The 25,947-nt window shown below is 40.4% G+C and overlaps 1 protein-coding gene across 4 annotated transcripts in view; it reads left to right on the top strand.

The window, feature by feature from the left end:
- Positions 1-25,947, top strand: part of RBPMS (RNA binding protein, mRNA processing factor) — a 177,690-nt gene that overhangs the window by 24,394 nt on the left and 127,349 nt on the right. For 2 of the 4 annotated variants that reach the window (XR_008556778.1, XM_054720074.1), the window contains exon 1: positions 16,272-16,347. The exons of the other annotated variants lie outside the window; for them this stretch is intronic. Coding sequence is in view for 1 of the 2 variants with exons in the window: in XM_054720074.1 (XP_054576049.1) it covers positions 16,276-16,347 (72 nt within the window). In the remaining variant the exon portion in view is untranslated. Of the gene's footprint in view, positions 1-16,271; positions 16,348-25,947 lie in introns of those variants that run through there. 4 annotated transcript variants of the gene reach the window in all.

Below are 25,947 nucleotides of genomic sequence, written 5' to 3'. Positions count from 1 at the left end.
TGTTGCATTTTTATTCATTTAACTTACACTTCCAACTATATATACACTTACCTAGTTAAATGTAAAGTTTTATTTTGTTTTCTGTCTTCTTTATGATATGTATATGATAAATATAACTTACATTGATGTATATTACATACATATTTGAATTAATCAAATATATATGTATTCCTAGAAATGGAATTTGTGGATGAAAGCGTTATGTGCATTTAATTTTTTGATAGATAAGGCTGAATTGCCCTCTAAAGAGACTAATCAATTTATAATCTCATTTAGAGAGTTCATTTCATCATACCCTTTCTAACATTAGATACTATCTTGCTTACTTTGTATTCATTGGCTGAAAGAAAGCATTTCATTATTTTAATTTGTATTCTTAATGAAGTCTAACATTTTCATGTGTTCACTGGTTTTAGTTTTTAACAACTTTTTTTTAATATTCTTTATTTTCTATTAGGTTGTTTGTCTTTATTGATATCTAGGCACCCTTTTTACATCAGAGGTGGGGAACCTTTTTTCTGCCAAGGGCCTTTGGGATATTTATAACATCATTCTCAGCCATACAAAATTATCAACTTAATTAGGCTACTACATTTGGTCAAACATTTAATTAACTCACCCCTAATACTTTGGCTGGGCCAGACCAAATGATTTTTTGGGCCTTATATGGCCCAAGGGCCGGGCATTTTCCCACCTCTGCTTTACATAGTAAACGTTGTCTAATGGATATACTTTCTAATAGGTATTTGGGAAATATTTACCTTAGTCGTTGCTTATCTTTTAAGGGATAGGACCAAGTTGTCATTATTTCCTGTTAGTGTAACTATCTGCCTAGAAAATCCAGGATTATCCATTGGGAAAAAATTATCAATTGGAAAAAAATTAGAACTAATAACAATCTTCAGAAAGGTAGACAAACAAGATAAACACAAAATCACAAGGCTTTTTTAAAAAACATACCAGCATAGGAAAGCAGTACTAATCGATTAGAAATGATGAATAGACTACCAAAAATGAAAAAGATAACACCCTTGGCAGCAGTAAAAACAAATTTGTGAGCACTACTTGAATAATACTATATTCTAAAGGACATAAAAGACCTGAATAAATAAATACTATTTTCTTGGATTGGTATTATATAGTCATCAATTTCCTTCAAATTAATTTATAAATTAAATATAGTTTCAATAAAAATTTCCAAGTAATTTTAAAAGAACAAACTAGTACTAAACTTCAACTGGATTTATAAATATATATAATTCCAAGAAAATTTTTAAAAAGAGGAACTATAAAGGGGGACTTTCCTCACCAGATATCCAAACCCATTTCAAAATGTTTAAAAAGATGTTTTAAAATAGTATAATGTTGTAGTTAAAAGAGACAAGTCACTAATTGAGGAGACTGAAGGCCAGAAAGGGGAAATGACTGCTTAAGGTCATAGAGCTAGCTAGGACAGTTTTCATAAGGTATAAAAGTATTTCTCCCTTTCTGAACCGATGAGGTGGGTATAATTCTAACTTTTAGTAGAACTCCACGTGGGGATTTCTCATTTTGTCAACTGAAAAGATAGTATTGGGATGTGTGTGTAAATTATATATTTATTAAATGTAATAACAAATTAATATTTAAATACTAAATTTTTTTTTGAAGTCACGAAATAGCCAATTTACTTCCTGCCTATGCTTTAAATTTGTGCTGTGTTATGAAGAAGATGAATAAAAAGTGCGTGGATGGGAGGGGGATTCAGAATTTGTGATTACTTGTATGAAAATTTGGCAGTTTGTTTTGTTTTTTTCTCTTAAGTTTTTTGAGTGTCGCAGGAGCTGGTCAGCTGCAGAACCTTCTGTTTAGCAAACTGATAGCATCTGGGGTGGGGCTAAAGGCGGAAACATGTTTAATCACACACTCACCAACTTCCTGGCACTAAGAAAATTATCAACAGACAGCAGCTACCAGGCCCATTTAACTTTAGTTCTGGACAGGCACATCTGCAGCCATAATTTTTAAAGTACATTTCTTAAAGAGAATGTAGGCATTATTGCGCTTCCTCTTTCTGGTGATGTTTTCAGGAGTCCTGTACAGTCTTTGTTTGTGCATATGTCCTTCCCATTAAAACTTTCTTAAAGTACATATGTCATATCTAAATACTATATTTAGTGTTCTTAAATTTGAAAGCACAACATCACATAGATTAATTTTTAGAAATTTTCTGGATACTGACTATGTGCCAGGCATTGTAACACCCTTGGATGACTCATGCAACAGGTAGAAAGTATTAAAACAGGTCAGAAAAGACTCCTAGCCATAACAGAGATAAGAATAAAGCAATCTCTGGGTAGGAGAGTGAGGATGGGTTCTTAGAAGCAGTAGCATTTGGGCTGGGAAGTGTAGGATTAATTCCTGTTATTTTATACACAAACCTGGGCTTTGTTTAGGCAGGAGAATGTGCCGCAGCCCCTCTTTTGAAGGAAGTTAATGTACAAGAGAAACCCAAGTATATGCTTCTGAACAAATGTGGACATATCTGAGGGTAGATTTTGGAAATCCTTCCACTTTGGGTTCATTGTCCTCATTTTTTTTTTTTTTTTTTTTACGTAAACTCAGTCACCCAAGAAGTCACAGGATAAGTACTTAACAAATACACCTTCTTTTAAAAATGCAAGTATCACAGTTTTTTTAATGAATGGCATTGAGAGGATGTGTTTTACTGAAACAAAGTTGCATTTTTAAGAAATACTTGTTTATGTCTACTATTGGTGCTGGAGGAAGTCAGTAAACAGGAAATCCTATTTACTGCAGTAAGCACCTCTGTAATTTCACGGTTACTTTTGTAGAGGTCATTTCCCTGTTGATTTCAACGATCCAAAGTAGAGTTGGGAGGCAGAACCTGGCTCGGGGACCTGGGAGCAACTGAAATACAAAAGCCTGTGCCTTAGCCCTCTGGGCTGTGTTAAAAGGACAGCCGTTCTTCGCTGGAACTGAGTCACCAGAGGCTTTGCTGTCTGGTTTCCCAGCCCAGCCTTTCGGTGTCCTCTGCCCACCGGGGCCGTTTTATTCTTTCTCAGCCTGGGGATCCCGGCTCTGCAATATTTGTCCCTTATCTCTTTGTTCCTGTGTCCCGGTCACCTTGCTGATATTTATAGGTCATCAGTTCTGCTTGCGTTTGAAGACCTGTGTGGCAGGGCTTGGCACCTCTCTCCCCTTTGCGCATGTGAGATCTGGTTGCCTAGCTGCCTCTGAGGGGGGCAAGTGAAGACCCTTCTGGAAGGGGGAGGCCTGGGACAGGTCTGAGTTAGGATTCTCCAGCGTGGGTGGGGCTTCAGGGGGCTGAGGGGAAATCTGTCCTGGGAGAACCAGCCACTTCCCTTCCGTTTCTCCTTGCACTCTTTCCCCCTTTACCTTTCCTTTCTCTTAGTTCTTCATCTCTGCTTTTGTCTCAGGCCCACTGGTGCCCATCAGGACCAAAGCATTTGCAGAGTTAATTTGTTAGTGGTAGGGGACTTCTGGAAAGAGAATATCTCCGTTTAGATTTTCAGAGACAAGTCACATGGGTGAGCTAAGAAAGGCATGATGGTGAATAGGAAGGTGCCTTCAGCTTTGGAGTCTGAAGGGTAGGTTTGGAATCCTGGTTTTCTGTCCTGGCTCTGTCACTTGTTAGCTGTGTTATCTTGGGCAGGTTCCTTGATTTCTCTGAGGCTAGTTCTTCTGGTGTAAATTGGGAATAACAACATCTACAGCCCCAGCCAATTTGGCTCAGTGGATAGAGCATTAGCCCGTGGACTGAAGGGTCCCAGGTTTGATTCCCGTCGAGGGTACATACCTTGGTTGCAATCAGTAAGCCCAGCATTCGTGACATTGGAAATTTACTTATAAATCAGTTACCCAAGGTACATGGTTGGGTTGGATTCATAATTAGGCTCACCATCTGTCTCCTTGCTGGCGGGGTGAACTTTAACCCCTTAAACCTTAGTTTAGTTTCTTCATCTATTTTAAAGAAGAGAATGTTGATGACTCCTACTTCATGGAATCATAAGGTGCTATTATACATAAAACATGGGATGTCGTATCTGGCACAGAATTTGAGAAAGGAAGCTCTTATTTTTACTTCATAGTAAATTTTAAGGCACAGTGAGAGCAGTTAATGCTACAGTAACATCATTGTGCTCTCTGTCCTTGGCTGTGTTTCCAAAACTTGACACTCCTTGCATTATTTTATTTTCCCGGAGAACACACACACACACACACACACACACACACACACACACACCCAATAGCATTAGTAACTCTCTACTCCATTATTACTTATGTTGAAATTTCTATCTTCAATTACAAGTAAGTTGAGACTAGGTTTCTCGCCCTAGCTGGTTTGGCTCAGTGGATAGAGCATCGGACTGCAGAATGAAGGGTCCCGGGTTCGATTCCGGTCAAGGGCACATGCCCAGGTTGCAGGCTCAATACCCAGTAGGGGGTGTGCAGGAGGCAGCAGATCAATGATTCTATCTCATCATTGATGTTTCTATCTCTCTGGTCTGAGCTCACCCAGCTCCAGGGCATCTCCCTTCCTCTCTGAAATCAATAAAAACTATTAAAAAAAAAAAAAGACTAGGTTTCTCAGTATAGAATTGCAATGTATATAAGCATGAGTCCTACTTTGGCAGTATTCTCTGTACCTGTGATTTAAAGGTGCATTGCATATGTAGAATAATTTTAATTTCTTTAGCCCCAACATCTAGCACAGTGATTAACATATGGTAGTGTGGCTCAATCAATGTCTCTTTAACTTAATTTGATTCCCTGCTTTGTAAATATTTTTTTTGTTCCATTAACAGTTAAAATATTTGTATTGTAGCGGTTATTTTAGTGTTTTATTTCACATTGAACATTGGACAGATTAATCCTGGATATTGGCATGTTATAGAATATGCCTTTTCTTCTTTTCGGTTTCGTTGAAATAGCTAATGTCCTTAACCAAGAACTTTTGGTAAGATTTAGTGAATCTGTCAAACACTACAATCCAGACACTGTACTAAACATTTTATAAACATCAGCTTAATGAGTTCTCATCACAATCCTATGAGGAGGTACCACTATGATCCTTATTTTATAGGTGGAGTAACCAGAGAGGGTAGCTGGTCTGAGCTCACCCAGCTCCAGGGCATCGGGCTGGCATTTGAGCCCCTGCAGCTGCTGACTCCAGCAAGCATTCCTAACCACCACTCTGTTCTTGGGGCCTAAAGGCTTTTCTCTCTCTCTTTCATGAAAAGTTGCCTGTGTCCCTTGACCTGTGCACTGCTTTTAAGATGGCACCATGGGTTTGAACAGTGGTAGAGTTTTGCCGATTTGACATCAGAGGAATTATGATCTGTTGAAATGCTGATGACGTCAGATGTGATGATCACAGACAGATGTTGGGTCGATATTCATGGTCCACCAGGGGGCCAAATTGTCAATCAGTGAGTAAGGTCTCTTGTGTTCCGACTCCTCAGCGATTCTTCTTCAGGGGCAGTCATCCTTTTAATCTTGTGGTAGAAAATTAATGTGAGTTTCACTGAAGTGTGGTTTATTTTTAAGTTTTCTTTTAAATATTAGTTCAGAAAAGTTAGATTAAGTACCTGCTCTATGGATCCAGCTTCTTGCATTTTCTCACTGTTTTCACCATTTGGAGGGAAGGTCTCTTAGGAGAATTAATTACAAATGGAGGGCTTATAACTTACTGGAAAACCTTGACCATTTGGGGTCATGAAATAGGTGGCAGGCTTGCATATTATGACCTGAGTCAAGTTAGGCAAACATAATTATCCTCAGATCTTAAAGGCCCTTTGCACAGTCTGAAGCTAAAGTATTTGTCAGAGTTTCAAGTAAGGCCCATGAGGGAGGTGGGGGAGAGTGGGAGGCATATGGCTTTCTCATTTCACTTATAGTGATTTTTTGTCTTAGGGTTGGCCCAGGTATTATAAGAGACAGTGCAGTCTGGCTCTTAACATGTTCGGTAACAGTGTTGGTTATTTTGGGGGGTGTTATTGATCCCTAAAATCTGCTGAAACCTATGGGCACTCTTCCCAAAACACACACACACACACACACACACACACACACACACACACACACACACAGTTTTGTTCATAACACCTTAAGGGCCACAAACCTAGGCTTAGAGTATATGGCAGTTCATCGTGGGAGCCAGTTTGCCACCATCCTCTCTCTGCCTGGATAGCCTGCTTCAACATTCAGCTAACTGGTTTATTATATTTACACTAAGGGCCCAGTGCATGAATTCGTGCACCTTGAAAGGAACTGTGGACCATGAGGCTGTGGTGGGCACAAGGGCGGGTCTCAGCCCATCCTTTGCACCCCCACACAGCCCCTCCTGCCATGGCCCCCAGTCCCCTCTCTGCTGGCAGCCCCACTCCTGCCACTGCCGCTCGCAACCACTGAGAGTGCGGAGCAATTGGGGCTGGCGCTGTCAGCGGGTGTAACGGGGGCTGCTGCCCTGATCACCCCTCAGGAGCAGGGGAAGGTGGAGAAGCCCTGAGGGGTGATGGGGGTTGGCAGCTGCTGCTCGCACCCACTGATGGTGCCAAGCAATCAGGGCCGGCCGGCACCGGGCGCCAGCAGCAGGTGTGAGTGGCGGCTCTGGCAGCGGGTGCAAGTGCCAGGCAGGACCGCGGCGTGTGGGAACAAAGAATTTTCAGTAACCAGCAGAGGCTCGCCCTGATGACAGCAACTGGTGCTCCGCCTTGGTCTGGTGCCCCCGCTCACCTCCACCATCCCACCACGGCCGACACCTGCCATGTTCCATGCTTTGCCACCTGCTGCTGATACCCGCCATGTTCCTCACGCGCCCCCTGGTGGTCAGCACACGTCATAGCGACTGGTTGTTCGGATGTTGTGCGTTCGGTCTATTTGCATATTAGGGTTTTATATATATATAGGAGATTCTTGTTTGTACCCCAGGACTGTTTGCATTTTAAAGTCTTCCAAGCTGGGGAGGTTGGATCTCGGAAGGGAAGAGAACACATTCCCTCAAACTTCACCAGATGTTATCACTATAGGAGACAACAGCAGTCCTGTGGGTTCTGCTTTCCAGCCACCATTAGCCAGCGAGGAGTGGAGGCAGAGAAGGATCCTGTTAGCTCACCTCTAAAATCTCCCCGTTCTGCCCTGCCTTCCACTCTTCCTGCGGACAGCCACACTGGATTCCCCGAGCTCACTTACCTCTGTCTACCTAGGCACATGCTGTTCTCTACCTGGATTGCCCTTCCATTCTTCCTGCACCCCAGGAATGCCTGCTCATCTTTCAGTACCCCGCTTGAGTATAGAAGCCTTGCTCAATTCCCCTGGCAGCCTCTCCCTTGTTGCTACAGCACTTTTTAAAGGCCCAAGTTACAGCATACATATCATGTTGTAATTATTTTTTATATGTTTGGCAGACTCCACTGCCTGTAAACCCAGTGCTTATCTTAATCATCTTTGATCACTCTGTACAGTGTCAGGTGCTAGACATGTTTGCCATCCAGAGTTTAAACAAGCAAGCTGTGGTGGGTTCGAATGCCAAGATTCATATTCTGACCTTGTGACCTTGTGATGAAATTACTACATTTCTGTGCCTCTGTTTCCTCATCTGTAGCCTTGTGGGGAACCAAGGGGATCAGTGCATGTTGTGCCTGGGACATGGTAAAATATTCAGCCAGTGCTTATCATCATGCCATCCTATATAATAAAAGCGTAGTATGCAAATTGTCCCCTCCACCGGGAGTTCACCCGGGAATTTGACCAGGCAGTGGGGCCGGCTGGGGGAAGGGAGGGAGGCCCTGGGCGGTGGCGGCAGTGGCAGGCAGCTGGGGGTAAGGGAAGGAGTACATGGCCAGCAGCTGGCAGCCGCTAGGGACCCTACCAGTGCACAGATTTCATGCACTGGGCCTCTAGTTTAATCATAATGTTGAAGCGGGGCTATTATTGAGTGAGTGAAAAATTCTTAAAAATAATCCAGCCATAATTGGAGATAACATCACTTATAGTTACAGAAATTTAGTCAATTCTGTATTCTCCAAGCTTTACTCCCCCCATAGATCACATAAATCAATCTAACATTTGCAGGGCACCAAGAGTCTTGGTAGGACACACTCCCTGTAGTCTACTATCCATCTCTTTGTATTAATGTTAACAATCATCTACGTTGAGGGCTTCAAGTCACTTCGAAGTAGGTGCTGTAGAATATGACTTCTTAAAAAAGAAATGCAGTGCACACTATTAACGATGTTACAGTTTAAATGTGTTCAAAACCTTGTGTTTTTCAAATTGCTTTCAGAGGCAGCCTCTGCGAGCTTTGGAAAGGGTGAGGTCCCAGTCCTGGGTGGCCCCAGGAGAACTGCCAGCCTTGGGAGAATCCATAGTACACTTAATCACCAAAGCATTTGCGTCTGCTTCTAAGACAAGTCAAACGTGGTGAGAAGAAATTTCATGGAAGGAGTTCTTTCCTTAGAGTATTTTATGTGTAGGCAGGCTAGAGACATCCTGCAAAAGTAAAAAATACATATATATAGTGCTACTACGTTAGAACTGGAAGGCTTACTAGTCTAGCTTTTTCTCCCTAGACAATGAGGAAACTGAGGTCAAAAAAGGTGGGGTGATTTGCCCTGTAACACTAGGTCTGTGCCATTCGTCCTCGCATGAACTTCGCATGGACGGCCCTGTGGCTGGTGGGGGCAGGGGTGGGGCCCGAGCGCCCATGCAGTCTGCTGTCTGCAGAAGCGCCTGTCTTCAGGCACGCAGCTTGCTTCTAGAAAGCCTTCTTAGACTCCCCAAGCAGTATCTCCTTTGTTCTTTCATAACTAAATTTCGCCTAAATTAAAAGTAGTGAAATCCAGGCCTCCCGGAAGGGTATTTAGTTTTCCCTTAAAAAAAAAAAAAAAGGCAAAACAATTAAGCTAATGACAGTGTTGGAAGCCTTAACCACCGCATCCAGTGATTGCTATACATGTCCCCAAATTTTGGTAGTGAAATATAAAAACAGTCTATAATCTTATTTTGTAATCAAAGTTTAGCCAATTATAGTAGCTCTCAAATGTGTTCTTAGCAATTGGGTCGGCAAGTCACCCAGCAAGATCCCTTTCATCAACTTGGTGCAGCGATTTCCTTTCAGTGTTGGCTGCTTGGTGTCTACATAGTTTCTCAGTTCAGCAGTCCAATAAATGGTACTGTTATCTCCAGATTTCCATGTTTTAAAAATCGGTATACATTTGCTGTTGCCTCCTTTTTCAAAATATAGGTCAGTTTGTGATTTTAAATTATTTTTAAAGTGAAAGAGGGGAGAGAGCTTTAGAAGAAATTAAATAATAGTAACGTAAGTTAAATGCCCAAGCCCTAACTTTGGATTTATAGAACAGCACTTTAGGTTATAACTGTGTGGTTATAGAATCTATGCAATTTAAAAAAGTGTGAAATCACAAAAGCCCCTTGGCTTGCCACTGTTGGCAGCGGAGGAGAGAATTATACCTAGCACACTATATACCTGTAGCTACTATGTAATACAGAGAAGAAACAAGTTGAGTGTTTTGATTGATTCTGTATTGTCATGTGAAACAAGGTGTAGTTGAGAGCTGAAAGCAAAGAAGGTGGCTTTGTTGTGTGTTTGCCTGAAATGTACTTTTTGGACACATTTTTCCAGAAAACCAATCTTATAGTGAGTTATTTAATAACTTCTGATTCATTTCCCCAAAATACATTGCAAAGTATATCCTATCAAAGAACAGGAATGCAGTAATGACATTTTAGAAATTACTGGTTTTTTAATGCTGTGAGTGAAGAGAGTAGTCTTTGAGTTCGTGGGAGCTCAGTTATTAATTGGATCATATGGAGTAAGCATGCAGCAATGCTTTCATACATGTCTGAGTGGATATCCTTTGAGGGACACGTGCTAACACCATATTTAGTGGTTTCTCCTAAAGGCCAAAATGATAGCCTCTGCCTCGTCTTCACTGACTTTTTTCGATACAGATGAAAGTTCTATGAATTTTAAAAATGCCTCTTATAGTCCATTCTTTTCCAAGATAAACTAAGTGCCTATTATGTGCAAGGCACTGTGAAAGCTGCTGAAATGTAAAGACAAAACAAGGCCCTTCTCTTAAAACAAAAGGCTCTTTTCTTACCTGGCACGAGTAATGAAAAATGAAGCAGGTGATTACAGCGCAGAAGAGTAATTACCTTATTTGTAGGTATAATTTAGTTTTAACATTTAAATTAATGTGAAAATGAACCAAGGCCTACTCTTACTCGTGCATATCAGTATACTTATTACTAATTATACAGCTCTGTTCTATCCAGTAAGAGTTTATATTTTTTAAATTGTACTTTTGACGACTTTTCTTTGAACCAATCTCTTATTTGTAACATAATTTGAAATAATCCTAAATTTAAATAAAGTGACTACTATTACAGTCAAAAAGTAATTATTTTTCATCCCATTGTCCCACTAGAGTCTTTGGTTAGATAGAAAACTGCAGGCAAGTTAGCCCAGCATCTCATTTGCATTGGTTTTTGTGTTTTTTTTTACTCTTAAACAGGAAATCTTCACCAGGTCCTCTGGTGACCTGGTAGTGACACAGTATTGATCACAGAGGTGCTCATGGCTTCAGTGTCCCTTGAGGATGTTGGAGCCAAGACTACTTAAAATCCTTCCTGGAGTGAAATGTTGTTAACCCTCGGGAATTATTGCCTTAACCTGTGTCATTTATCTGTCTTGCCTTTCTATCAACCAAACCACTTTTTTTGTTCCTATAACTGTGCAGTGACTACCTCCAGGAAGGTAGTTACAGTATAGAAGTTGGTAATGTGAAAGTCAGGTGAGCTTCAGTAGAGTGTGAGAATGTGGTGTGTGGGTTTATACGACTAGTAATTTAAGATCAGGGTAATAACTGTTGTAATGATAAAACCAAGTACAGCTTCTGGCTCATTTGTAACTTGGCAGTAATTTGAGTTTATTATTCACCACTTCATTCTTGTTAGAACAAGCCAAAGAATAAATAAACAAACACATAAATAAATGGAAAAATATCATTACACAATTGTTTTCTATCTGGTTAAATTGCAACATAGGAAAACAACAAAAGAAAAAACCCTTTAGCGTAGACATTCCATTGACCCAAGAAAAATCACATAAGCTTTGAGAACAGCTTTTATTTGGAGAGCTAGACTTTTCTTGAGTCTTCCCATGTGGAACATTTCATAGAAATCCAGCACAAGCTTCTGCTTCTCTAAAATGATTGTTTTTTGCCTAAGAATAGACCCTTCTTTTCTGTATAGAAACCAGATAAGCTGTCCTGCAGTGATTCAAAGAGCTAGTGGCCTCACCTCCCCCCCCCCTCACCCCCAAACTTGACTAACAACACAGCAATATAATTTTACCATTTAAAACTTGGCTGACCCAAACATGAACTTCCAAAGAAAACAAGAGTCATTACTAAAAGAGATTCCATTTCTTTCCGGGGACTAATTTAAGATGACTTTCCAGAACTTTGAAAAAACTTATTCTTCCAATGGCCACTTAATTTTGATACAAAATAAACACCCAGAAGGGAGGTAAACTATAGAGTTCTCTATGTTTGCATTTTAAAATAACTTTTTTTCTTTTTTTCTGGAGGTGAGTTTTCTCTTTCTAGGGTTGTCATACATGGTTTGGAATAATTTATCAGGTTCCATCCAAAGATTATACTCTGCTCTGAATTTTAAGGGCGATGATTTATGAATAACTCTTATTCAATAAGACTTAATTTCTTAAAATTTACCCTGTTAAGCTTCTCCTAATACTCTCTTCTGTGTGCCTTAATGATTCCGAACCAGTGAGTGATGGGGCCACCACTCTAACCCTGGTGGGCCTGGTTTTCTAAGCCCTTGCTTGTTGAATGAACTGTGTCACCTCTTACTGTGAATGCCTTTCCCAACGCCCAGAAATGTGGTCCTAGAGAACTGGAACAGCTTTGAGGAACCAGAGGACATACTTTAAGTGTCACAGCAGAGTGCACAGACTTTGAAGTCAGACAGGCCTGGGTTTAAATCCAGACTTGTACTTTGAGGCTTTGTGTTTGGGCAAAATGAGCCTCATTTGTGAACCAGGAATAGTTATACCTGCCATGGTAGGATCATTGGGATGATTATATGAGACTAGTAGCCATGCACACGAATCCGTGCACCAGTAGCTCTCAGCAGGGCCTAGCCACTCTGCGCCCGCTGCCCAGAGGCTCTCTGTGACCCAGAGGCCCATCCGCGGCTGGGGGCAGAACGCTTGCCTCACCATGGAGATGAAGAAAGCATTCCGCCAGGCTGCTCATGCTGCCTGCTCTCAGCAGCTGCCCCCCCCCCCCCCCCCCAGTACTGGGGGACTCCGGCAGGGCTGAGAGGACTGGGCGCTGCTATGTTGTGGCTATGGGCGCCGCCATCTTTGTGACAGAGTGATGGTTAATTTGCATATTGCCCTTTTATTAGATAGGATAGTGTATGCATGGGGTTGGGTCAACTGTCTAGTAATAGTAGGAGTTCATGAAATGATAGCTGTTCTTATCATTGTGACTCATTACTATAATTATTGACTTGATCTCCCATGTCCTGATTTTTGCTATTGTATACATACTATCTAAATGATGACTTTCAAGTATGAGTTATTTCAAGACTAAAATGACTGTGCAATCATTAATCTTAGGTGGTGCTAAACCAAGGCAGTGACTTCTCTGAGTGATTCAGCCTATATTTTGTTTGCAGTTTAAAAAGAAAAAGGGGAAAAACCGTTTATAGTCCTGGACCAACAAGTCACTTTACCTTTCTAAAGCAGTAAAATGAGGGAGCTACATTAGATGATCTTAACAATTACTCCCTCCTCACACACATTGCCCACACACAATTTACGTCTCCAGGTAAAATTGTTTTCTGTTGGGGACTAGCGTATAGAACACTGTTTAACCAGCTACTAAGGGATCTTGTGTGGCAAGGAAAGGAAGGCATCGCCACCCTCAAGGAATGTATAGCCTAAGCTCATCTAAAGGCTATAAATGAACAAGGTCATGAAACATGTTTCTAAGGGATAAACATCCAAAGAAGACGCAAATTTATCTGGTCAAAATGGTTGCTAACTCCTTGTGCTAAGCTAGTACACATGCTCTCTGAAGACCTCTGAGGTGCACTGCTCTTAGAGTTGGTTAATTCTCTTTAGTAAATTCTTAGACCTTTGTAATCCAGTGGTACTCGTATTTTATTATCTGACTTGATAAATTTGAAGTCTTTTGCTATAATGTAGAATTCCATTCATATCAATAATACTTGTGGGGCAATGAGTACTGTATTGGTGATGTGCACAGATAATTTGGGGGCTTAACGGAGAGAGCCAGCAACCAATGGGGATGTGTGTGTGTGTGTGTGTGTGTGTGTGTGTGTGTGTGTGTGTGTGTGAGGGGGGTGGTGGTGGTGATGAATTAGGGAAGACTCCATATCAGGAATAATCTTGAAGAAGCTAGGCTTCAAAAATATGTCGGTGACTGGGAAAACAAACAACTTTTGGTTAGATTATTTAAGTCAGCAATACATTGATCCAAGATATATAAAAAAAAATTGAAATATATAGGTAAATAGAGAGAGGGAACAACAATTTTTCTGACATTTCCTTCAGTCCTTATTTGCAATTTAATTATTTCCAATAACTATCCCCTTTTCCTTTTGAAGAAAATAATTGTCCTCTCTTACAGTAACTGCCTCCCTCTCAAGCCAGGCCTTCTTTTCCCTTTTCCAAACCTCTAAATACTTCCTGGTGTAGGAGCTTTCTGTTCTACAGGCTAGCCCGTTTTACTGTGGACAGTTCCGGTGGTTATACTCTTAGGACTTCCTGTGACTTCCATGCGTAGTACTCTTTCTGCCTAGTTGGATGACTACATAATTAACCTGAGCCTTGCTTTTTCTCCTTCAGGCTAAGCATCTCTACTTTCTTCAACTATTCTTATGTGCTCTAGTTTCCAGTTCTTTCACTGATCCGATTGCTCTTGTCTGGGTCTCCAGCTTGTTCCTGCCAGTCTTCAGATGGGATTTTGTGCTCAGAGTACAGCCCTTCTATGCAGAACAGGTTGGCGCTATCACTTTCCTTTATCTAATGTGACTGTCACTTAGGACATTAGTTTTCTCAGCACATGTCACCCTGTTTTCCTGCTTCTCCACGGCTGGAGCACGTGGTTTGCCACAGCTTGCTGGTGCCCTCGTATTCTTTCATGCAGTTGTAGTTTGCTTGTGTTTAGTTTAAAAAAGATACTGTGTTCATTGTGCTTAAATCATAGGATGCTTGCTCACTTAATAGATGTTTCCTGAATATAACTGAATAAGTAATGAAATTTAAATATTTATACTCCTTGTCATGTATTGCAATTTGACCTAGACTTGTCAGGATTATAGGACTAACATTAAAATTGATCTTATCAAAGCCTGCCATTTGGATAAACAAGTTCACTTCAGAAGCATTTTGTATTTAACTCTTTGTTTGAATGCTTTAAAAAACAACATACCTTGTTTTTATTTAGGAAATTATTTACCTATTCAAGTTTATATTGGAGCATAATTTTAAGATATTTATTATTATTTATTTCCATCTTCCCCTGCTGATCAAACGTCTGTTGGCTTTTAGTAAAATAAATTGATCAACAGGGTTCTCTAAATAATAATCTGTAAAATTTCTGAGCCAACTGCTTGTCTTACCTTTTTTCTTTCCTAGTATCCATTGTATATATATAAACTATATTTTGTTATCCATTAATTTATTGATAGTCATTTTGGTTGCTTTGATGTCCTGCTATTGTAAATTATGCTGCTGTGAACTTGGGTGTGAAAATATCTCTCTTGAGATCCTACTTTCAGTTCTTTTGAATATATACCCAGAAGTGGAATTGCTAGATTATATGGTAATTTTGTTTACTTTTTGAGGAACTTTGATACTACTTTCCATAGTGGATGCACCATTTTGTATTCCCACTAAAAGTGCAGAAGGGTTCTAATTTCTCTACATCCTCAGCCTCTCTCTCTCCCTCCTTCCCTCATTTGATAAGTAATTGTCAGTTTTTTTGTGCCTGGAAGGTGCACAAATATGTGCAGTCTAAAAAGCTGAGTTTTAAAATTGTTCTCTTTCACTTGTTTTGAATATGTCTGGTGCAGTGCAGAGTATCACTGTTTCTTCTTGATTTTCAGCAAAGCCTGTATGGGAATTTTTAACCTATGTAGAAAATATAGTGGGACATTTTGGTAGCTAAAATGGCAGATTTCAACTTGGCACAACTCTAACGCTGACAGAAAAAAAGAGTAAAGTTCAGCAGAACAGATTGTGGGGAAACCATTATTCATGTCATAGAGTTTACAAATAACAGGTGTACACAGTCAGTGCACTGGGATGTTTCTTGCCCATTAATGGAAATGCTCGAGAGACTGTGCAGTCAAGGAAGATGGATAAGGTGGTGGATCTCTTTCACATTTTCCTCATAAAGCCTCATTTCCGTCCTTCCGCTGTTACAGAGGCTAGGTAGTACCACAATGTTTCCTTGCTGTTAAGTCTGAAAAATGAACCCTCCAAAAATATTAAAGAGAAAAAAAAGACATAATGTTTTGGAAGTCTGATTTATCAGTCATCGATAGTATTTTTTAATTTATTCTTGTATTCTCTTAATATTAGGAACTTTATAATCTGCCTCTACATACTTATATATATTAGAGAGTCAAGTAAACTTGTATAAAAGAACATGGGAAGTTTCTGACCTAAGAGCATGTAGTGACTTGAGTGTCAATTTTAAACAGTACTTTTTTGGACCTTTTGTGTGCAAAGTGTTCCCTCTGGTGGTGTAGACAAAATTAATGTAAAATAAAACATTTTAGATGCTTTTTACTCCATTTTCTCATTCCCCGCCTCTCCGGATATCGGTGCCTTTTTTCGCCTTTGCTCTTGGTTTTGCAGCACTCAGGTCCCTTGAAGGCTTTCTCCGCTCACGCGCCCCCCCCCCCCCCGCCCCCCCCCCAACACACACACTCCCGGCTCCCGAACACGGCTTTGGTGGCGCTGTTATCTTGTTTCTGCAAACTTAGCAGCCAGTTACATCCTTCACTCTTTTGCTGACATTACCCCAGTGCTCCCTGCCCGGCTCACAGGGGGGCCTGTCCTTCCTAGGCCTTCATTTCGGTTGACTGCTTTCCTCTTCCGCTGACTGATGCCCACTGCTGCTTGGGCGGAAGTTGGGTCGGGTGCAGCGCTGTACTTCCGGTCACATGGCAGCGCTGGCCGCCATCTTGGCGGAGGGGTGGAGCATCACGGGAGGGCGCCAGAGAGCCTCACCTCAGGTATGGGGTCTGATGGGAGGAGGGAAAGGTGGTCAGAGGGTGGCATTTTGGTGATATTAGTGACTGAACTGGGGCTTTCAGGTAAAGGCTATAATAGAAAGATTTGACCATTAGCTCCCCTATTGGTGCAGTGACTTTTAAAAAATACTACTATTTTTATGACAGTTTACCTTGGATACTATTTTGTATTAGTTTCAGGTGGACAGTACAGTGGTCAGTCATACGTGTCACAAAGTGCTCCCCCCAATATTTCCAGGACCCACCGGACACCATATATAGTTATTGCAATATTATTGACTATACAGTATTCTCTATGTTGTACTTTACATTCCCCGTGACTATTTTGTGACTATTAATTTGTACTTCTTAATCCTGTCACCTTACACTCCCAGTTCCCCAACACCCCTCCTCTCTGGCAACCATCACTCTGTTCTTTGTGTACATGAGTCTGTTTCAATTTTGTTCATTCTGTTATTTTGATCCCCTCACATAAGTGCCGTCATATGGTATTTGTCTTTCTCTGACTGACTTATTTCAATTAGCATAATACTCTCTAGGTCCTGTCCATGCTGTCACAAATGGTAAGATTTCATTCTTTTTTTATGACCGAGTAATATTCCATTGTATGTATGTACCACGGCTTTTTTTATCCACTCCTTTATTGATGGGCACCTGGGTTGTTTCTATATCTTGGCTATTGTAAATAACGCTGCAGTGAACATAGGGATGTGTGTATTCTTTCCAATTAGTGTTTTGGGTTTCTTCGGATAAATACCCAGAAACGATTTACTGGGTCACATGGCAGCTTCATTTTTAATTTTTTTTAGGAACCTCCATACTGTTTTCCATAGTGGTGCACCAGTCTGCATTCCCACTAACAGTGCACAAGAGTTTCCTTTTCTTCACATCCTCACCAGCACTTGTTGTTTGCTGACTTATTGATAACTAGAGGCCCGGTGCATTAAATTTATGCATGGGTCCCTAAGCCTGGCCAGCGATCAGGGCCGATTAGGTTCCCTGCCTCCCCGCCTCCTCCTTCCCTCAGTGCCCTGCCGCCACTAGTCGCTTGCCATATTCCGCCCCGGCCCCTGGTGGTCAGCACATGTCATAGAGAGTGATCGAACTCCTGGTCTCCCGGTCAAACTCTCAAGGGGACACTTTGCATATTAGCCTTTTATATATATAGATTATATAGAGAGATAGCCATCTGAAAGGTGTGAGGTGGTATCTCACTGTGGTTTTAATTTGATGCAGTGATTCTTAATCATTACTTCTTTTTTCACGATCACTCTTTTTTTTTTTTTTTTTAAACTGTGGTATAAAGATGTCCCGTGAAACATCTATTTCTGATAAGAGCAATGAAAAAGGCATGCGTCCACCCCACTGGCTATGGCTCCTCTATACCAAGAACAAATGTAACAGAGCTGCTTCAGTCTCTGCTGTTTATCTACAACCCTAATCTGGAGCAATGTGCTTCATGGAGATTGCTTATTTATAAGCAAAATATTGGAATGAGTTTGCCCAAAGCTTGTTTTTCCTTAAAATGCAATACTTGTCATACTTTCTCTGAAGCCTAACTATGATTTTGAAAAGATACATATATTTTTAATTTCTGCATTAATTCAGAAATTATGGGTAGAAAATAATAAACCTAATTCATCTGTGTTACGTAAAAAGAAAAGGCTTCCTAGCATAAGGTTAAGAGTCCAGGCTCTGAACTGTTTGAGTTCAAATCCCAGTTTTAAGACTTTTACCAGTTTCACTGTGGGCAGGTTCCTTAACCCTGTTTCCTCCTTGCAAAATATCTCCTATCTCATAAGGTTGTGGTAAGGGTAAATGAATTGATACAGGTCCACACTTCTTAGCTGAAATCCTTGGGACCAGATGTGCTTCAAAACATTTCAGATTTTATAAGGTAACACAGCACATAACCCATAGGTAATAATAACCTCATGAAATCCAAGGTAGTACCTAATATTAAGCACATTAATACTTCTACAACTAAACATAAATAGTAACACTAAGTGGAATACATTAAAACTGCAAATAGTTACACATCACTTCAGGTTATGTTTTGCCACCCAGTGCGTTGGCACATATTACCTCCCTTCTCCCATCACACAACTTTAGGCCGTCGGAGTGTTTAGATTTTGGAATTTGGATTATGGTTTGTGGATCGAATATATAAAGCATTTGTAAACACCATATAAATGTTAGTTTATATGAATTCTTTCCATATTTTATGACTTTTGGCTTGTTGTTATTTACAAGAATTAGTTAAATCATTTGGTTTAAAGTGGATATGGTGAGGGCCACACATAACTATCTATATTTTTCACGTATTATTTATCCAGTTGTGTAGCAAGAAGAAAGATGGAAAACCAGGTGGAGTAGAAACATCCCTTATTTCTCCTAATTCCCATCTTGCCTCATCTACCAATTGACTCCTCATAGAACAATTTTTTTTTATTAGAAGCACATTTATTCCAAGGTTTCAAATAATTTCTGCAATGTTTTCTATTGTTGTGACTTCTGCCTTGACTTGCCTTTACTCGTAAGCGCACATTAAGAACAGAAAGGCCATCCTGTGAACTTAATCTTTTGATCTGCTTTGCTGCCAGTGGGTCATTTCTGGGACATGATAGTATAAAAAAAATCTTAAGTTTTATGTAACTTAAGTGCTCCTAACACTTTAGTTCTCCTTTCCAAAGAGAGTTTAAACTCCTGAATTTAGGACTGTGGGATTAGATATTTTGTATGAATTCCTGGTATGAAAGTCTGGCAGTCCGGTACAGTTTATTCTAATAAAATTCATTAAAAATATATTGTAGCTCGTATAGTTGAAAATAATTAGAGCTCTAGATTTTCATCCTCTTTCCACCTAATACACCCAGTTGGAGCCTGACCAAAAGAAGGATGTGGGAATGTTTGGAAGAAGAATGTATGCTTTTGAAAAGATAAACCAGATACTGCAAAGCAGAAACTATATACTCCATGAGGGGGAAATTTAAAAATTTAAGAGAAATGTTACTATCCTTATGTCTGCAAGATATAGATGTATTGACAAAAGTAACTAAATACATAGTTATTCAGACCCTTCAGGAGAAAAACATATCTTTTAGATTACTTTGTTGGTTTATAGCTAATCTCTGAAGTACTATAAATTCCACTTCTACCCATAAAGCAGTAGTCCATTAGTTCCTAAAAATAATTGATTCTCTGTAGTGGAAAATTGATATTGGAGTTTTTATACTTTTTCTTCCTCCCTATCATTTTTTATCCTTTATCTTTAGTCTGTCTATAAAGTTATATTTGTGTGGGAACTTTGTTAAAGAAAGAGGCGGTGGATCGGTTAAGACATACCAATGTTGTGATACACTAAAAATAACTTGGAAAGTTAGATCAAAATTGCCAAAGATCACCTTCTTGAAGTTAGTCTTGTTTTTTTGTGTTTTTTTTTATAAAGTTATCTCTATTCCTGTTTCACATTATAGTGATGTTGGCTAATAATTTAAAAGATGGTTTTATAGTTTATTGTGTATAGTGATTCCTTCTAATTACTTTTCCCTTTATTGTAGTTAATCTGTATGTAGAGTAGGTCATTTAGTACATTATTTTTAGCTGTCTCACAGTATTTAAAATCTTATATTTTACTCCTTTAACAAGTAAGAATCAAAGCCAGCAATCAGTAAGTGTGAGGCTGTTCTGTTTCAAACTACACAAAACCAAGGAGGTTAAGGAAGAAACTAGGATATCTTAGGTTCGTCTGCTTCTCTGCTTTCTATACTAAGATTTAATACAGAGAGATTAATTTTTCAGTCATCAGTTTAATAAACTTAGCTTTAAAATGAGTTATTTAGTTATAGCATTAGAATAACTTCTAGGGTGTGTGTGTGTGTGTGTGTGTGCGCACACACACACACACAAATGCATGATATCAACTGCAGCAACATAAAACAAAATGTGGCTTAAACATAGTAGACATTTATTCTCTTTGACTGAAAGCCTGAAAAGTGGTCCATGGTGGGTATGGTAGGTCCATATTCATCAGGGATTCTTCATTTTGCTGCTCTGTCATCTTATGGTCTGAGATGACTGCTTTGGTTTCCATGTCGACAGGAAAGAGGAAAGATATACTCCCTTTAAGTGCAGTGTTTCATTAACTAGATACTCATCATCAATATTTACCCCCTTCCAAAAAAAAAGACCTGCCTCTGTTATATAGCTATTGGGAATCTAAGTCGCCAGTCTTGGATAGCCTTGAAAAATATTTTCTAATGCTTCACTTGTAGAGCGAGAGCTCCTAATTCTTCTTCTTCTTTTTTAAATTGATTTCAGAGAGGAAGGGAGAGCGAGAGATAGAACCATCAATGGTGAGAGAGAATCATTGATTGGCTGCCTCCTGCACGCCCCACACTGGGGGTTGAGCCCACAACCTGGGCATATGCCCTGACTGGGAATCGAACTGTGACCTCCTGGTTCATGGGTCTGATGCTCAACCATTGAGCCACACCAGCTGGGCTCCTCATTCTTAATTTAGGAGAGCCTTTGTAAGGAGAAACTGTTATTGACAAAGTGAAACATAAGGTTAAAAATCAGTACTTCATGGAGTTAAATACTTGCAGAACTTTATTATGTCAGTATATAAAATGTATTGTGTTACATTCTGTTTTACTTAGCAGTGTGTCTTAGACATCTTTTTATATCAGCAATACAGATCTACCTAATCTTTTAAAATATTATATAGTATTTATTTGGGGAATTTTTAAACAGTGCTGTTAATATGTCACATGCTTTATTTGTGATTACATCTTTTGCTAGGTGATGAATTCTAAATAGCTCCACCATATAAACGGGAGATTTCTAAAGCCTCTTAATTCATTTTGTCCTCTTGCTTCCGAAAGCTATAGTCTGGTCTTTCAGAGTTCTAAATTGTCACTGTAAGAATATGTATACTATGAGAGAGACAGACAGATAGATAGACAGACAGAAATCCATTGCCTCTTGCACATGCCTTGACTGGGGATCGAACCCAGCACCTTCTGGTGTATGTGACAACGTTCCAACCAACTGAGCCACACAGGGCAGAGCAATGGTAGGTAACATTTGTAAAAGAAAACAGTGATTAGAGCAATGCTAATTCCACATTCTTGGGCTTTTGAACAGTTTACCATTCTGGCATGTATTCCTTAAATGTTTAGTTAAGATTGAAAATAAAAAATGAATAAAGTAAGAGAAAGGAAAATGTGGAAGACAACAAATGTCGTAGTATTTTAGTTAAAATACTAAATCTCTAACATGATCTTCCTTTTCTGACTTAGCCCCATATTCTCATACATTGAACCAACTTGATTACCGTCCCCCGGGCCTCAGTCTTAGTTCTTTGTAGGCCTTGAAGTCTGTCCTCCTCACATAGCACCTCCTCTCAGGAGGAGACAGAGATAAGGGCTGTCACCTCTGTCTCACACAGGGAGAAACTGGGCCCTAGGGAGAGCCAAAGAAGGAACATCAACTCTCATCAAGACTGAAGGCCAGATTCCAGGGGGTTTCTGCTTCTCTAATAGTCTCTTAGGCGTTCTTGGGACTTTCAGAGTACTTTTACATTGTTTTGGAAAGAACTCCTTCAGAAACAGAGTCTATAGTTTTATGGGCAGAATTTGGTTTCAACAGAAAATCATGAAAAATTACAATTTACATTTAGTTACACTCCAGGTCAACTAGGATATCCTGTTTAGAAGCAGGACTCCAGGCCTTTTTAAAGAACAGTTTATCTTTCTTTTAAACAAATGGAGGTATTACAAGGGACACAGATGGAAGGTAGATTGCACATAAAATAAATTAATACATAGTTTTCTTCTAAATAACTTTCCTCTTAAAATGAAGGGTGGGAAAATGGGTTAAAATTTCACAATTTTAGATTGCTATAGCTAGTCGCTTTTACAATCAAGAAGCACCATAACTAGCCAGCATTTTAATATGTTTAAAAGTAGACTGCTTTAAAATTCCTGAGGGTAGAATATTTAATCACTTGCATGCTAGTCCCTAAGAATTAATAATTAAGCAGTTCAGCATGAAATGAATTGAGAATCTATAAAAATCGGCTAATTTGGGGTTGATATTCTCTACCAATTAGACTTAGTTTCAGTGTGGTAGGAACTCTGGATTGTTACAACTTGATGTTTGCTTTTATTCCTTACTAGTGACCCGGTGCACGAAATCTGTGCACATTAAAAGCGGATTAATTAGAGGAAATAATTGAATATTGCTATTTGCCCTTTCTCTATAATAGAAGTTTCAGAGAAAATTAGTAAAATGTGTATGAAAACCTTCCTCCTGTCAGAGTCTGAGGCACACCACGGGATCCAGAGTCAAGTCCCCGCCCATCCACATGCACCTCAAAATCACGTCAGACCCAGCCGGTCCCCCCTATTAGGCTAGATCCAGACCCGGCCAGTCCCACCCTTGTCAAGCCTTGCTGGGCAGGGGGCGTAGCCTCAGGTCCCCTGGCCCAACGCCAAGACGGGGGGCGTGGCCTGAGGTCCTCCAGCCCAGACCGGGGCAGGGGGCATGACTTGAGGTCCTCCATCAAGCCCTGCCAGGTGGGGGGCATGGCCTGAGGTCCCCTGTCAAGCCCCACCAGGTGGGGGGACGCAGCCTCAGGTCCTCCAGCCCAGCACTGGGAGGGGGGAGCAGCCTCAGGTCCCCCATCAAATCTGGCTGGGCGGGGGCGCGGCCTGAGTTCCCCCAACCCAGCATGGGGGTGCACCTTGAGGTCCCCTGTCAAACCCCGCTGGGTGGGGGGCACGGCCTGAGGTCCCCTGTCTAGCCCAGCCAGGCAGGAGGGCGCAGCCTCAGGTCCCCTGGCCTGGCACTGGGGCTGGGGTGCAGCCTGAGGTCCCCCAGCCTGACGCCACGGCAGGGGGGCACTGCCCAAGGTCCACTGTCAAGCCCCACAGGGGTGGGGGGAGGGCCTCAGGTCCCTGCTGATTGCTCGTTAAGGCTTCTTATGGGAACTTGGCCTCAGCTGTGGGTGCAGCCATCTTTGTGACGGAGTGATGGTCAATTAGCATATTCATTCTTTATTAGATAGGATACCCAGAACTTGACTTTGAGGAGGAGGGTAGGATAGATATCATGGGAGGTTTAGGTAGGGGCTGGAGGGTATGAGCATAACACCATGTCCCTATGTGATATTGGCTGGGAACTCCAAGTGGTGAGTGAATAGCTCAGGCTTTCAATTCCTGCCTTGGCGTTCATGACTCTTGAATGGGCAATAGACATGATAACTATGAAAAAATAACTGGAGATCTAAAAGTAGACTGCTTTAAAAGACTGCTTTAAAACTCCAAGTCAACTAGGACATCCTGTTTGGGTTTGATAAACTGTTCTTTGACCTAGTCGTCTCTAAGTCTTCTATAACAACATGGGTAAATGTAGCTATTAATTTATCTGTCACTTTTGGTCTTATTTGCTTACCCTCTGCCTGAAAGCAATAAAACTATGTTAAACTGAAGGAAAATCTTTCGTTTAAAAATAGGGAAACTTGGAAGTAAAATTACTTTTTCTTAGTCTTTTGTGACGATAAAAGGCAGGTGTATTTCTTTAGTAAAATCCTACTACATATATAAAAATGATTAGAAACATCAATACTCACAGTGACTAGTCAGCATTTTAGAGTTTGTTTAAAAGTAGACTGCATAAAAGCCCTGGAGGTAGACTGTTTAATCACGTGCATGCCAAAAGACACGTTCCAGTTCTGGGGTCTTGAACAGGCCTTGGTGCTACAGGGTAGCAGGTTTTTCTTTTTTCACCAGGTGCTCGGAAGCACAAGTAGACAGACCACAACACATTTCACTGGCCTGGGCTCATGAGGTCTTTGGATTCACACCTGCCATCCCAGGGCCCTAAGCCTCAGAAGATTTCTTTTCATACCTCCCTAATATTTAATACACTTCTGTAAAATGATGTCTGTCAAGTGTTACCTCAGTCATTGACGTAGGGTCTGTGCTCATTTGGCTTTGTTGATTAGGCAAGACCGAGATTTCTTTCATTATTTATTGGGTGTTTTGAATTGGGTCATCTGAAGGTTGTATGTCAAGCAAAGGAACAATGCTTTGCACAGGAATGAAGTCTAGATTTTGATATATATATGGATTATTATCTCCCCTTCCCCAAATAGTTTTCTCTTTGGAAATAGCTCTAATTATTTTAGGCTCTCTAGAAATGTGAATGGGGCTAGTGTCTCTTCAGGGAAAACTGCCATTTTACTAATGTTTCCCAGTAGGAAACAGTCTGTTGGTGATGAGTATACTGATAAAAATGAAGAACAAGTGAGAAAGTGGAAATTTTTGCACAGATTTTGAGGCCAAATTTTACTTATGAAACATTTAGCGCATATGTTTTTAAAAATCAAATTGTTAATTGTATAAATCTTTCCCATCTTCTAGGGCAGTGATTTTCAACCATTTTCATCTCATAAACTAATTACTAAAATTCTGCAACACACCAAAAAAATATATTTTTTGCTGATCTGACAAAAAATATGGTATATTTTTGATTCATTCACATTGGATGGCTGTTGTTGTTAGCTGTTGTCGTCGTTGTTTTTGTCATTTTAAAATTTGACAATCTAAGGGAAAAAGAGGTCAGTGCCCCTGACTATATAGTCAGGTATTGCATGTTTTAAAAATTCTTGCAGCACACCGGTTGGAAATCACCATTGTAGGGAATGAAGAATAGTCAGCAGCTAGATGCAGTCTTGATTTAGGAATTGTCATTAGCTTGGAACCACTATATGTAGTAGTTGATTCTAAGTTTCTTTCTCATCATTATTCTAGTTACAGTATTATTTCAAGCACTCTCAGAAAGATGTCACATCCATGGACCTTTTTTAGGAATGAAGCAGTGATCAAAGGTCATTAGTACTATAATGCAGAACTCATAATTCCCTGTCAACTGCTTTTTCCCTCCATATCACTGTCTTCCTTTGTGAGCCCCCTCAGCAAGGCTGCATTCCTATTTCTAAGAGATTATCAAGAAAGTACTGCCCTGCCCTGACTGGTTTGGCTCAGTGGATAGAGCGTTGGCCTGCGGACTCAGGGGTCCCGGGTTCGATTCCAGTCGGGGGCATGTGCCTTGATTGTGGGCACATCCCCAGTGGGGGGGGGTGTGCAGGAGGCAGCTGATCGATGTTTCTGACTCTCTCTCCCTCTCCCTTCTTCTCTGTGAAAAATCAATAAAATATATTTTTTTAAAAAAAGAAAGAAAGTACTGCCCTAGCTGGTTTGGCTCAGTGGATAGAGCGTTGGCCTGTGGACTGAAGGGTCCTGGGTTTGATTCCAGTCAAGGGTATGTACCTCAGTTGCAGGTTCCTGGTCCTGGTTGGGGGCATATGTTAGGCAACCAATTGATGTGTCTCTCTCTCTTCCACTCTCTAAAAATCAATGGAAAATTATTCTCGGGTGATGATTAAAATAATAATAATAATATAAATAAATAAATAAATAAATAAATAAATGGAATCATACAGCATTTGCCTTTAAAAAAAAAGAAAGTACTAAGTTCAACTTAACTCTGCACTGGTGACTGTAAAAAATACAT

The sequence above is a fragment of the Eptesicus fuscus genome, chromosome 8 (genome assembly GCF_027574615.1).
Source record: "Eptesicus fuscus isolate TK198812 chromosome 8, DD_ASM_mEF_20220401, whole genome shotgun sequence".
NCBI classification, from domain to species: domain Eukaryota; kingdom Metazoa; phylum Chordata; class Mammalia; order Chiroptera; family Vespertilionidae; genus Eptesicus; species Eptesicus fuscus.
Note: the sequence above shows the minus strand (reverse complement) of the source record. Positions and strands in the feature narration are given on the sequence as shown.